Raw genomic sequence first — 14,590 nt, 5'->3', positions numbered from 1 at the left:
GCTGTCTCGATCGCTGGACTGGCAGACATCACCCTCCACCAATAGCCTCTTTCTTTTTTCACTCTGTCTCTGTATGTGTGTGTGTGTGTGTGTGTGTGTGTGTGTGTGTGTGTATATCAATGCGTGTAAGTATAAATGTTGCATTAATAACAATATGCTGAGATTAAATCATGCTTGCACACACACACACACACACACACACAAACACACCCACACGTGCGCTCACACACACACACACACACACACACACACACACACACACACACACACACACAAACACACGTGCGCACACATATTCCAATCACACCTGACAGCGGGGCTCGGTATGCGTGCGCCACAGCCGTCTCCTCTGGCAGGAGCAGGAAGTAGCCTCCACTTTTCGAGCCCTCTGTCAGGCGTCAGGGCTCTGGGGGCCAGAAGGAGCGGCAGAAATATCTGTTTCTGCAGTAATTGCGACTCGATCCTGGCCGATGGGTGTAAGAGGGCCAGGGGCCTCCCCGACAGTGAGAGACGAGGAGCGACAGCGCCGTCCAGCCCCTCTCTTTCCGAGCCTTATTAAAAAGTAATCTGCCCTCAAAGCATTCCCAATCAATAGCCTGTGTTAACAGAGTGCTCGCTTTCCCATCTTGGCGGGGGCCCTGGAGATTAATGTGGCGGTTACCTGCCCCACATCTAAGGCCTTGCTGGTCAATATGTCATTACGTTCACGTGACGGTGGTGACCCCAGCGACACGGTGGGGACAGAGGGACAGCGCATGTCCTGCTGGTGTGGAACGCCATGATGACCTGTATATTTGGTAGCAGCAGGCTCCTAGCAGTGAGGGATTCCCTATACACCTTAATGAGCCCTTTTCAGGGGGTGTTTGATGGAACGGATGTTTGCATACCAAGCAACAGTTTCCTGAATTATAGCGCAATTAGAACCTCAGCTGTGGAGAGGGGTTGGTTTTTTTTTTTCGGACTGGATAAACACCATAAAATCAATGAGGGGTTTGCGTCCGCTCCCAGCCCGGCGCTTCTAGAGGTTTTCAAAGGCATGCGTCTCGGTGAAGGTGATCAGGGGCACGAGGCCCACGTTTGGCTGAGGAACCGGCAGGAACTGGTCACCGACGCTCTTCGGGACGCGAATTCAATCAGCCCGTCTCTCCCTCCGCAGGTTTCCCCAACGAGCCCGCTGCTGTTATCGCCCTGAGGACAGTGAGGGACTGGCTGAAGGAGAACACCGATGAGGTAGGATCTGCTGGACTCATTAATTATGCATGTGGTACTACTGAAGCATGCACATGCATTCTAATGGCACTCCTCTGTTACACAAGACCTGCTCCAACCAATCAGGTCTTACTCCTTATGCATATTCAGTTAAGAGGCGGGCTAATTTGAATGGGGCCTTTAATGGGCTGCTGGGTTTTTAAGGGGATCCACGTTACATCGTTACAGCGATGACAGCATCAGTCAGTCCAAACTGTCCAAACACAAAGTGTTGCTGGATAGAACAGTAATGCTCACTGGACACACACAGCTGGCTGTACTGTTCATGACCTTGTAAAGATTTGTAAAAGATCTGTAGAATTCCTGTATGGTCATCGTCTCTCCCGTGTAAATGATCTTACTGGTTACATTATGTGAGCATTTGCAGATTTCCTTACCATTACTGCCTTTATGAATTGCCAGATGGGTGGGAATTAATTACGACAAAAATAGGGACAAAAATCAGGGGAAAATGCGTAAAAAAAGAAATCCAGCTGAGAGGAGAAAACATAAACGAACTCGATGTCTTTAAGCACTGATTCCCGCTCTCTGTCTCTGCACTTCCTGTGTGGTGTTCCTCTTTACTAGTCCTGGGCGTTAAGGCTCCTGGCTCCTGGCCTGGGTCAGTTAGGTCCGTATTGAATTACGTATGTTACCATAAAAGAAAACAGCAACTAGCATGACTACGGGTGCGCCCCCGCTCAGGGCGAGCTCAAATGCACAGCACGATGTGATCTGATCCCTCTTTGCATGGCAGAAACACTCCAACAGAGAGGTCTGTCTTGATCGTTAAGAGGCCAGAGTAAATGTCCGCGTGGCCTTTGACACACATGTGAATGGCGCAAACTCGTTGGGATTCACATCTGGTCTGGGGAGGTAGGGGTGGTGACCGGGCTGTGAGGTCGCAGGAGACAGGCCGGGTTGGCGGCTTCGGGTTTCGGCCCGTACAGACACCGGGACGTGCTGACAGAAGCTGGTGGCGGGCTGAAAGGACGCGGGTCTTCGGGAATGAAACTGCTTCTTCTTTTACATGCGTTGGGTTCGTATCAGGTTTTGTCAGCAAAGTTGTCTCTTCAGACGGAGAGTGCTGTCAGAGGCTAAGACTGGGTGCAGTGCTTGGCTGTAGTAAGCAGGCCTTGTGCCCAGACTAAAAGCAACATCTCGCAGGGAGGACCCAATATCTTAATAACCAAATAACTTTCCAAAATGGAGCATTTTTTTCTCGACAGCCTTATGATAACAATCCAAACATTTTTAGAAAAATATGATGGTAGCATTACAATGGCACTAATGGAGATCGAATGACTAAACTGTTGAGCGCCTACCTCTACCAAATCCACCCCCCAAAAAGAAAATGGATCTTTTTTCCCCCCATGTTTCATTTTGCAGTGATGTGATCATGGCAATATTTATCTAAGACTGTTAAAGAAATGATGCAATAAATATGCAAACCTTATGATCTTCAGTCCGACGGAATAAATGCGTGTGAACAAAGCATAAACGCTAGCCTAACATCAAGCTGGTGGGCTCGTGAAAAATGTACCTAATGCATTAATCGCTATTCTGTTGTCTGTATTCCCAGTGAGCTGGTAATTATTGCTTATTTGTGTAGTTTAAAAGCACTGGCCTACCCTGGATCTCCGCAACCGAACATTAAGATTCTCCAAGGTGGTGAGATGCGGGCAACGCGTTTTGTGCGCTGTGCAGATTCTGTCGCTTGCTTGCACTGCCACGGTAATTTAGAGAGCAATGAGTATGGATCGGTTCCAGCTCGGCATTGTTCCGTGCCGAGAAGGTACCCAGAGCTCTAATGAGAGTATGTTTGTTTCCTAATGTCATAACCATCAGCTTCCGCGCAACTGTTAGTCTGTCTAAAGTAACGGAATATGATATCTGAGTTTACGGCCGTGGGAATTTTAACTAGCAGAAGCCATAATCAGCTCTGTGCTTGGAAGACCTCCAAGAACGTCATGTAGGGGAGTTTAGCAAGTGGTTAGTGAAAATGAAGAGTGTTTATTGGAAAACATGGAGGAGTGGAATTCCTCTGGGTCTTCTGGAGGCACGTTGCTATTCCTCTTAGTCTCCTTGTTTGTGCCGAGGCGAGGTGAGGATCGTCTGCCTTTTCATCCGCACCGGGCTCCAGCTAATGTTCTTCTAGCGCTCCTCTTTAAATCACTGCTCTGATGCACATCACAAACAACGCAGAGTCTAAAGTGCTCGGTGCCCCCGAGATCTGGAAGCTCCCCCAGACATGTCGGGTGCGGCTCATCTCGTCCGAGTCGTTCATGTGCACATGTGGTAGTGTTTGTCCTTCCGTCTGGGGTCGATAATCAGATGGCGATTGTTCCTCGTTTACACCCTGACATATTTACCATTTGTTTACAGCGTAAAACAGTCCAATTATCTGTTACTGCAGCATGGCAATAGTAGTCTGCATGATGTATAGTAAGTGTGGCACTTGTGTGTGCGTGCGTGTGTGTGTGTGTGTGTGTGTGTGTGTGTGTGTGTTGGTGTGTGACATTAGGCTGAAAAAATTATGAGCAATGAGGCTGGAACTGTTCTGGCGGGCCGTTGTTCTGGAGGAGCCTCTAACCGGAGTTCTAATGAGATTGTGCACACTGTGTAATGCGTCCGGCTGAAGTGTGACAGAGAACCAGCAGTGAAGTGACATGAGGCACTTTCTGCAGTACATATCGGTTGGAGGGGAAAGAAGAAATGATCTGGGGACTGTCCTAGCGATCCATCACGGAGAACGCAACCGGAATCCGTCACATAAAGGACAGCGTGAGCCATGCGAGTGTGTTTGCAGCCACGCGGCATCGGCACTGTTCCTCGCTGTTCCTTGCTGTTCCTCGCTGTTCCTTTACCCGTAAAGAACGTTGGCGAGGCCTGAAGCGTGAAGTGCAATCCGTTCAGCCTATGGTGCAGTACCTCCCAGCGACGATGATGCACAGGCAGGCCGCTAACCTTCCCAGGCTGAACCACGTGTTTCTATGGGTCGTGATTAAAAGGGCAAAAGCAGGAGATGGAGAGAAGGTGGGGTTTCTGTGATGGAGAGAAGGTGGGGTCTCTGATGGGGGGTGGAGAGAAGGCGGGGTTTTCTGATGGGAGGTGTAGAGAAGGCGTGGTTTTCTGATTGGAGGTGTAGAGAAGGCGTGGTTTTCTGATTGGAGGTGTAGAGAAGGCGGGGTTTTCTGATTGGAGGTGTAGAGAAGGCGGGGTTTTCTCTGATAGGCTTGATGAGAGCAATGGTGTGATGTGCGCATGCTAACATCACCAACAGAAACACTGCACACCCAGAGTACTGTGCATTCACTGTTCATTACAGGACTTCCAGCCTGAAACAGCGCTGACTTCAGGACAGTGGTGCCAACATACCTGCAGACCTCACACCCATTTGCTTTAGTTCTCATTTGGTCTCCAGGCCAAGATGGTCCTGAACCACAGCCATAACTGACTCCCAACCGATCGTCAGCGTGTCCAGTGATTAAGATGGAATCCTTCGGTCAGGATTCACTCCACCAGTCAGGCTTCACTCACCCAGTAAGGCTTCACTCCCTCAGTCAGGATTCAATTCACCAGTCATGATTCATTACAGTAGTCAGGACTCTCTGTACCAGTCAGGATTCACTCTGCTTGGCTTGTTGAAACCATGCATCATATAGGCTGGCACTTCCAAAAGCAACACAGGGCAGGAAGAGTCACAGAATCCACCACGTTATTCTAAACAGGAACAGTCACATCAGACTGCTGTCGCTGCTCTGTCACTTTCCAGTAGTCTCTCTCTCTCTCTCTCTCTCTCTCTCTCTCTCTCTCTCCCCTCCTCTCTCGCTCTCTCTCTGTCTCTGCCTCTCTCTTATCCGTTCTCTCGCTCGCTCTCACACACTCTCACCAGTTCTCAACACTACCCTGATTTGGGTCGTTATGTTGCTGTGATGAGTGACTGCTGACAGATGGAAGAACTCTACCTCTCCCTCCCCCCTCGAGAGTCTCACGCCAGCTATGTCATGACAAACGTCTCCATCTCTCCGTGCGCAAAGAACCAATGACTCCTCTTACCCCGTCGGCACGTTACATGCAGACAAAGCGGCTTCGCACCCACACGGGCAACTTGCACGTTCAAACTCTGTTTACTTGATGAAACATTAGAACATGGTCACAGTTATAGATCAAAGGTGTTTTGTTTTTTGGTTAAGATTTTGGTACTAAACATGGCCTCAATTCGCTGCCCGTTCAGCTCAGGCCCCAGCTGTGGTCGCCGCGCCCGAGAGAGCCTCACAAAAGCGCCTGACACCCAGCGTGAAATGTTGCCGGTGAGCCCCTCCCGTGCCGGCTCTGCTCCACCCACCCAGACTCCAGCTCTCTCTCCCACGCTCCCGCGGCCGACCGGATCAAAGGCGGGCAATCGCGCTTTCATCTTAAATTCCTTAAATTCCACGGGTGGAGCGAACCTCCGCCTTCCTCTCGTGTGTCGCCGTGGCTACCCGCGGAGCTTCTACGGAGCCAGTATGAATCTGCGTGGATGCCGTGGTCTTGGTAAATGGCGAGGGTTTGTCTCTTGACTGTACCTGCACCTCTCTCTCTCTCTCTCTGAACAGTGGTGGTCCTCGTCGAAACCGAGCCCTCTTTAGGTCCCCTAGACCCAATCAGAGGTGCGTCATTTTCGCTACGTGCCATCATTATGCTTCTTCCCTCTGTAAAATCAACCTCATCCAGCCATTGCTTGGCTTAGTGTCTCATTTTCCCAACTAACTCGAGACATGCTGCGCTTTAATCCGTGCCAGAGCAACGCGGGTCGTCACTTGATTTGCCCAGCGCGGATCTGCGCGGCAGCGGCAGGGGGCTTAACAAAGCGGCGGTGGGAGGCACGGGCTTCTGCAAGGAAAACAGTGCGAAGGCTTCCGTAACGAAATCTCCCCTCTGCCCGCACACCACCAATCCCACCCCCTCCCCTGCAAAGAAAGCCGGCCACCGCGGGAATTCTCGGAGCGCCGCCACCATTCCTGCAGCGAGTTTCGGCTTGCGCTCTCACATGCTTTGGCTTATTTATTTATTTACACCCGTCTCCTCCGTGCCATCTGTCATCCGATGGCGTGCGGATGGCGAATGCCACCCAGAGCGAGATCCGGGGGAAGCCTGAGCCGAAGGGGGCGAGACGCAGGAACGGGTGGAGCGGGGCCGTTTGGCACACCGTAGGTAAACGCCCCCTTTCCCGGAAGCAGGCTATGGCAGGTGAGTACACAGTGACGTGGAGAAGGCAGCTGCTGTCGTTCACACGGCGACGACGAACGCCGCGGACTAGTGGCAGTGACTTACGCGATGGGCCGGAACCCGAGCGGAAGCCTACGGGTGACTGCTGAGACAATCTGACATGAAGGCACAGTTTCCCCGAGACAAAAGGGTACATCGCTGTGTGTTTTTTGCGGGACACCTCTTCGGCGCGTGTTTGCGGGATGTCTCGGCTCCGCGGCGACTGGAAGTTGAGCCGATCAGAATCGGAGAGCCTCAGAGAGGTGAATCACAGGCCCCAAAGGCCCGAGTGCTCCTGTGTGATGCAATCGGCATACGGGGACGTGTCTGACAAGTAAGAAGGAGTGTTGAGATGTCAGTGCGGTTGCGTAAGGCCCGGTCACACGCACAAAGCTCGCGCCTCAGGTTCTGAACAGAGGTGAGAACCCCAGCTCAGGTCTGTAGTGACCTTAGAGAGGGCACTCCAAGGCTGCTTTCAAACACTCGTCACCTGGTCAGGGTCTTTTTAAGAGCTAGCCGAGGGCTAGAGAAAACACACAGGCACCTGCGTGCGCGTGCACGCGCCCACTCACGCTCACACTCACACACACTCACTGACTCAACCTCGCTTGGCTCCCAACATGTCACCATGATGGAGGAGCTCGAGGAATGCCGGCAGGGTGGAGCTTGAGCAGAAGCCTGCAGGCCTCGTCAGCTCCCCCTGTTGAACGTCCAGTGAGAAAACGCCAGGCTGACATGTCCACGTACACCCCCCCACACACACAGCTCCAGGGCAGGTCACAGCCTGGGTAACTAAGCAACAGGAACGTTACTCTGTAATCTTACGCTTTGCTTTGGCTTTGAATGCTGGCTTTAAAATGTGATAAATCCTGTCCAGATGTGTTTCCTAGAAATAGCTTTTGCGGAACGGTGCAAGACACACTCTGATATCTGTGAAGATGCCAGTATAAGACACATAAATGGTGCGGCTGGGTTTAAGTAGCTAAGATTAGCCTAGCATGCTAACCAAGCTACAGGAAATAACCGTCAGTCAACGCAGAAGGATCAATGTAGTCCCTTCCAAAAGAGCGAAGCCGCCTAATTCTGCCTAATTTGGTTATTCTTCTGTCTCCTAAGCAATATATACATTAGCTCTCTATTATGCATAAACATCTTAATTAGCCTGTCAGTTTTTCAAAAAGCCCATGTTTCAAAAATGATGACATTAAAATTCTATTACACATAGTCATCCGTGACGGAGAATTTTCTTACAAAACAAAGTCGAAAGACGAAGACGAAGCATAAACATGACTGTTGGAGGAGCTTTTTAATTAATCAGCTCATCAGATAAGAAATTTGCATGGTCAGTGATGATCGCTACTAATGTGGACTCCTCCCGAGAACAGCAGGGTAGCTCCAGTGTCCAAGGCTGGGAATATAAAGCGCCGAGAAGGAGGAACTGCACTGTTTATGCACATGTCTGATTGTCCTGTGCCTGGAGGAGTGTGTGCGTGTGTGTGTGTGTGTGTGTGTGTGTGTGTGTGTGTGTGTGTGTGTGTGTGTGTGAGAGAGAGAGAGAGAGAGAGAGAGTGCATTTGCGTGTTTGCATTAGCTGAAGTATAGCGGTGTCCTGGTTTCTCCTCACTTCAAAGAATGAGATATTTGGGAAATTAGCGTAAACATCATTGTGAAGTCATTATCCTTTGCACAGATGTAAGCCTTTTGCCGATCCGCCCATCTGTGCACAGTCGTTCCATCCGGAGGGGAGAGTAGAGTGCGCAATCGAATTTCCATTAAGGTCCTGTCCTCCATCTGAAGTCATGTCAGGGATTTGGCAGAATACTTGCTTTAAGTTCCCTGCGTTAACCAGATAATCCAGATCACACATGAAATGCACTAGAAAGAATCGGTTGGCTACACGTGACAGGTGTTGGTGGTGTAACACTAATATGAAAATATGAATCTTGACTAATGATTCTAATGACTTTTGAAAAAGTGATCAAAAAATGAAATGATTTGAGCGGCACCCGGTGCATGGGAACGCCTTCCTGCGCAGGTCTTGGACCTGCGGAAACTCTCCTCGGCTCCGAGCGTCTGAGGACGCGAGCGTAACGATCTTCCGCTTGCGCCTGCTGTCGTCAGATAGCAGCCGTGTGCAGACGCGCGTTAAGCCCGCTTCGCCGCGGAACTGTCTGTGCCGTCCGGGTCTCCGCAGCGCCGGTGGTACTGAGGGAGACGAACCCGCAGACGTCGGCAGTCAGGCCACGAAAACCTTCCACCAAAACGAGAGAGAGAGAGAGAGAGAGACAGACAGAGAGACAGACAGACAGAGAGAGAGAGAGAGACAGACAGACAGAGAGAGAGAGAGAGAGAGAGAGAGAGAGACACACACAGACAGACAGACAGACAGACAGAGAGAGAGAGAGAGAGAGAGAGAGAGAGAGAGAGAGAGAGAGAGACAGACAGAGAGAGAGAGAGAGCACACATACCCTAAAGCACAGAAGCGGCCATGTCGCCCTGCCCGTTTATCATGTGGATTAATTGTGCTCGCTATCTTCGGCGCGCAGAAATGGAGAGATTATGAAAAATGTAATGGCTGCTTCTTTTTTGCCGTTTTAAAAAAAAAAAAAAAAAAATTTTTATCCCCCAGCGCTGCTATTAATATGGATTAAGCCATAAACCTTGGGCTCCGATCTTATTCAGCACTTCTCTTTTTAAAGCACCGTCGCTCGGCCCGAACATCTCATGTGACGTGGATTACATAAAAAACAGATCATTCTCAGCGTGCTGGAAGAGACCTTGGCACTCATGGTCCGCCCGTGGCTTAACAACTTCAGCCCAGCATGGCGGGTGTGACCCTAAGAGCTGACGCGAGTCTGAAACGGAAGACACGGAGCGATGTAGTTCATCACAAACACGCGTCGTCCGTCTCCAGCCTCACGCAGCAGACGGCCGGCCGGCTCCCTGCGGCATGTGTGTTTGTCTGTTTGTTTGTCTGTTTGTTTACTGGTGTGTGGCTTTCACTCTTATAAGGCGTAGGAGGGTGTCTTTGACACTAATCCCAGGAATTTCTTCCCTCCAGATTTTTGACCGCGCTATGGATTTTGGCAGCGTCAGTGCGGTGCGTGCGTGCGGGTGAGGGTGTGTGGGGATGTGCGTGAGTGTGCGCGCGGGCACCGCGCCCGTTTTAGAGTTGCGTAACCTATCCTGAGGTGCCGGCCTTCTGTTCTTGTCTGGTGGATAGGGAAGGCAGCTTCATGTCCGTTGCAGGGACTCGTCCGTGTCGCGCGGGCTAGCTTCGCCTCCGGCAGCCGGGCCGGGCAGGTGGGAGAAGAGGACTCGCAGCTGTGCTTCCCGTTGCCAGACGTTTCAGGGCTGCCGGAGCTTTTGTTGTGTAAGCGCCAAGACATGTCCCCCGGTGAGAGGGGCGCTCTGTCTTTAAAGAGCCGACATCAACGGTTATCGTCACGGGGTCGGTCACTCGGCAACGAGAAGAATTGCGAACGGAGCTCTAATTTTTTTCCGAATTTTCACATTCCGGCATGGCGGAACCAGTTTGTGAGGTCATGTTTCACGTCCTCAACTCCACGCCGCTGTTTCCGGAGGGCGCCCCTCTCATTTCAAGAAAGCGGAGCCCGCACTTTTCCGGAGGAACACGAAGACACTTTTCTAGAGATGGACAAGCTCATCTTTGATCCAACCATGCTATATCCCACCACAGCAGATATCTAGTTTACTAAAACTATAATGCTCAGATCAGAGTGAAATCTCCTGACCCCGTCCTAGATAGTGCAGGGGCTTTTTTCTTGGGATTTTAATGATTTAATGAGTTTTCATCCAAAAAAATGTCAAGAGAAAAGAAAAAATATATAAATGTACCTAGTTGGTACACACAGCTTTGTGTGTAGTTTACTCAGTCACAGAGAATCCCTGGTCTGCAGTTGCTTCTGGCCTAGCAATACTGATATCAAATTGCAGGAAATTGTTCTTTTTTAACAAATTTCCATTTCTCTGCCGAGCGTTAGGTTTTGCGTGGCGAGAAGCCGCCACCACTATTCCATCAGCCCAAACAGCTTCGGCAGATGAGAAGCTATTTTTCTTGACTCACAGGAGGGCGTAGAGCTATTTTCTCCTCATGCTCCACATCTCTCCTCTGGATGCGCAGGAGCAGTGGCTGATCAAAGGACCTTGGAGGTGCCCTGATCATAGCACACATGGAGATATGGGCGTTCCTCACCCGCACAGTGATCTTCATCCACATGGCGTTCCTCATCCACATGGCATTCGTCATCCATGCGGCGTTCCTCATCCACACGGTGTTCCTTATCCACGTGGATTTCCTCACCCACGCAGGGTACCTCATCCACGCGGCGTTCCTCACCCACGCGGCGTTCCTCACCCATGCAGCGTTCCTCACCGTCGTGGTGTTCCTGACCCACATGTCGTTCCACAAAACGTGGCGTTCCTCACCTTCACATCGCTCTTCACCCACACGGCACCCGCTCAGCGCTCCAAATCCGCGCAGCGTTCCCGTTGGCCGTACTGACCTTTCCTCCCCCACTGCCTGCTTTTGATGTTTTCTCAAGCGATGCTTTTTTTTCTTCTTTTTTTTTTGTTACTGTGAAGGTTGCGGTAACTGCGAAATCACTTTTAACGACACACATTTAGGCTTTATTACAAAAAAAACAAAAAACCCCAGCTCATTAAATGCTCTTGAACCGTGGTGAAGTAGTTTGGGTCCGGGAGCCGTTGGAGAAACTGACGATGAAGGAAAGCCCAGGAGCGGACGCGTGTTTGCAGCATAATTAAACGTGTACCCGTTCCGCGCTGAGCCCAGGCTGTTTGGCCAGGGCCGGCCATAACCAAGCAAGGGCAGAATTAGTCGGCTGACCCCGTTACGGACAGCAGGTGGTCCCGAGCAGGGTCGCCCCTGCCTGTGGAGAGGTCACACTCCTCTCTTCAACCTCCTTTCTTCTCCTTCACCTTGAGCTCTGGCCAAAGCCCACACTGCCTCCCTCTCTCTCCCTCTCTCTCTCTCTCTCTCTCTCTCCTTTTCTCTCTCCCATCATCTTCCCCCTTGCTTTCTCTTTAAGCGACTTCACAAAGTCATGCTAAAAACTTTCGCTCCCGGCCGGATGATAAGGAGGCGTGTCGCCGAGCATGCTCCGTAGTGTGTTGTCTGAGGAGACAGAAATATAATTTTCTGTCAGTGCATGATTTTGGCTGCGCGGACGGTCCCGCCATGGGGTGCAGGGCGTCTTCAGGGTGCGGGTTTTTTTGAGCCCCCTTATTACGGATACATTCATCAAACTTGGCCCAAACCGATAGCACACTGTCAGATAGGGACGCGGGGCATTCTATCACCACGGGAGACGCCCTGACAGGACAAGTCCCTTCTTATTATCGTCTCGCAGTGTGTGTGTGTTTGTGTGTGTGTGTGTGTGTGTGTGTGTGAGAGCATGCGTTCATGTGTATGTATCCATTCTAGCGAGTGTGTGTATCTTGATATTTGTGTGTGCGTGTGTGTGTGTGTGTGTTTGTGTGTGTGTGTGTGTGTGTGTACATTTTAGTATGGGTGAATGAGTGTGTGTATTTGAATGCCCACATGCATATGTGTGTGTGTCTCACACATACTGGTTTCCCCTCACACTTGTTTACTCTGCACTGTATTGATCCCTGCCGTGCCCTCTTGACCTCTGACTACTGTCACTTAAACGGTGGGAGTGAGGAAGAGCGCGCTGTAGTAGTTATGTGTAGCTGCACTCCCAGAGAAACCCTCCGGACACACACTCTACGTTCCCAAACAGACCAGTGTGGAAGTAGTGAGGAAAAATGGACAACTGACTGGTTTTTCCACATGATAGGCACAGGCACGCACACACACACATACACACAGAGTCCCCCCATGTGTCCCTGATCACTGGTGTAGAGTCCCCCCATGTCTCTGTGTCCCTGATCACTGGTGTAGAGTCCCCCCATGTCTCTGTGTCCCTGATCACTGGTGTAGAGTCCCCCCATGTCTCTGTGTCCCTGATCACTGGTGTAGAGTCCCCCCATGTCTCTGTGTCCCTGATCACTGGTGTAGAGTCCCCCCATGTCTCTGTGTCCCTGATCACTGGTGTAGTGTCCCCCCATGTCTCTGTGTCCCTGATCACTGGTGTAGTGTCCCCCCCCATATCTTTCTGTCCTGCTCCTGCTACCTGCAGCCCTCATCTGATATTTATGTACTGATCTTTGACAGCATCTCACTGTGACACACACTCACACACACATGCCGTTTCCTACACACACTCTGGCTCTATAGGTGGCCTTTCACAGGCTGAGAGAACTGCAGTGTTCAGGATGTGTAGATTGTGAGCAAGGCTGGACTATGCTTTAGAGACGCATTGCTCCCACACACTCCACACTTCAGCAAGCCAGTGGCGCCGTTAACCGTAACTTATCAAACACACCACTCAGCTTCTGCCCCCTCTCTAGCTTGTTATCAAGACCACAGTCTCATCTTGGACTGGATAGAATATTATGCCTCTAAATTCTTTGAGATGACAGACATTAGAGGGAGATTTTGTTTGTTTTCTAACGTGAGATTCTGTTTCCCACTGGCTATCTAGCAAGTTATCGTAGGACATCTGTTTGAATCCTGGTATATTGTTTTTTTCCCCTCTTTGGGCATTTATTATGCATATATTATTTTATTTAACACCCTCTCTCTCTCTCTCTCTCTCTCTCTCTCTCTTTCATTCTCTAAATCACTTAAATGTCTTGTCTTAATCACAACACGCATGAGAGAGCGATTTTCTCTTCCTCATACTGACGCATACCACACAAGCCCCAGCAATCCCAGACCCAGGCATACGGAAAAAGCTGGATCCCCCGAACAAGTCTCGGCATTGTGCTGCCGTAAGGCATGGAGCCCGGCCCCTGGCTGGTCTGCTGAGACAGAAGGGAGAGGGTAGAGATAAGATTCCCCTCCCCTCATTCTCTCTCGGAGGCTGAAGATGTACTGGCAGGGCGAGATCGACCAGGTACGCACGGCCTGTCTCCTCTGGCCGAGGGTCCCGTAGTCTGCCGCGTGGTCGGAGAGAGGACACCACAGTGCTCGCGTTGACACGACCTAGAACGGAGAGGGGAAGAATGTTTAAGAGTACTCCGTGCTCACACGGTTCATATAATCCTCTATATGCACACACTGAAGCAGTGACGAACGCTTTGATAACAGTATTTAGGATTAGAATTGTGTGTACACGCATACATACACGTTTCTCTATGTGTGTTTGTGTGTATGTCTGCACGCATGCATGTGTGCATGTATATTTTTGTGTGCATGTTTGTGTGTGTTTGTGTGAGTGGAGGTACCTGTTAAACTGGGCTGGTTTATTACACTGGACCGGGTTGTTAAACTGGATATTTCTGTGAACAATGACTGGTTTGTTAATCTGGGCCTGAATTTTAATTACGACCAGTATGTTAACTGGACTGTTTTGTACAACTAGGACTGTCTGATAAAATGACAGTTGATTGACATTGTTGGTTGATATAGGCCAGTATTACACACCTAAAAGTCATGTGTGCAGGGGACTGAGAGATACGCTCCATATATGTTGTTTTATAGTCGTCAGTATTATTATTAAACATAAACATTTTGTTGTTATTATTCTTATTATATTTTAAGTGCTTTGCTGTGTATTCTGCCTATGTCTATTACATATTTTATTATAATCCTATTTTTGTGATGTATTATTCTAGTAAACACGACGTTAATCTATGTATGTGATTTATGTAAAGCTTTCATGTAGTCAGTAAATAAATAAATAAACACCCCTTGTGTTTTACTTTTGGGCATGGACCAGTTGAGTGGAAAAGTGAACCGCACAGAAGCATATTGAGTCATAAATCATCCCAAAACAGTACGCTAACTCCACGTATTATCGGGGGATGTTGGTAGTGGATAGCAGGCGTGCTGCAATTATCAGCTGATTTATTTGAACGCCATCCGTGTGTTTAAATAGTTGATTTCCAATGACTCGTTCCTTGCAGTGAGCGCCAGGGTCCACATTCTTACGTCTGCTGCTAAAACCTGCCTGAATTATCCGGTAAGATTTGCACGGTTTGA

At 49.9% G+C, this 14,590-nt stretch overlaps 1 protein-coding gene across 3 annotated transcripts in view; it reads left to right on the top strand.

Annotated features, from left to right (window-relative positions):
- Nucleotides 1-14,590, top strand: part of macrod2 (mono-ADP ribosylhydrolase 2) — a 486,386-nt gene that overhangs the window by 375,079 nt on the left and 96,717 nt on the right. For all 3 annotated transcript variants that reach the window (XM_035531411.1, XM_035531409.1, XM_035531410.1), the window contains one exon: nt 1,157-1,230. In XM_035531411.1, coding sequence (XP_035387304.1) covers nt 1,157-1,230 — 74 coding nt within the window. The remainder of the gene's footprint in view (nt 1-1,156; nt 1,231-14,590) is intronic.

The sequence above is a fragment of the Electrophorus electricus genome, chromosome 11 (assembly GCF_013358815.1).
Source record: "Electrophorus electricus isolate fEleEle1 chromosome 11, fEleEle1.pri, whole genome shotgun sequence".
Classification (NCBI taxonomy): Eukaryota; Metazoa; Chordata; class Actinopteri; order Gymnotiformes; family Gymnotidae; genus Electrophorus; species Electrophorus electricus.
Note: the sequence above shows the minus strand (reverse complement) of the source record. Positions and strands in the feature narration are given on the sequence as shown.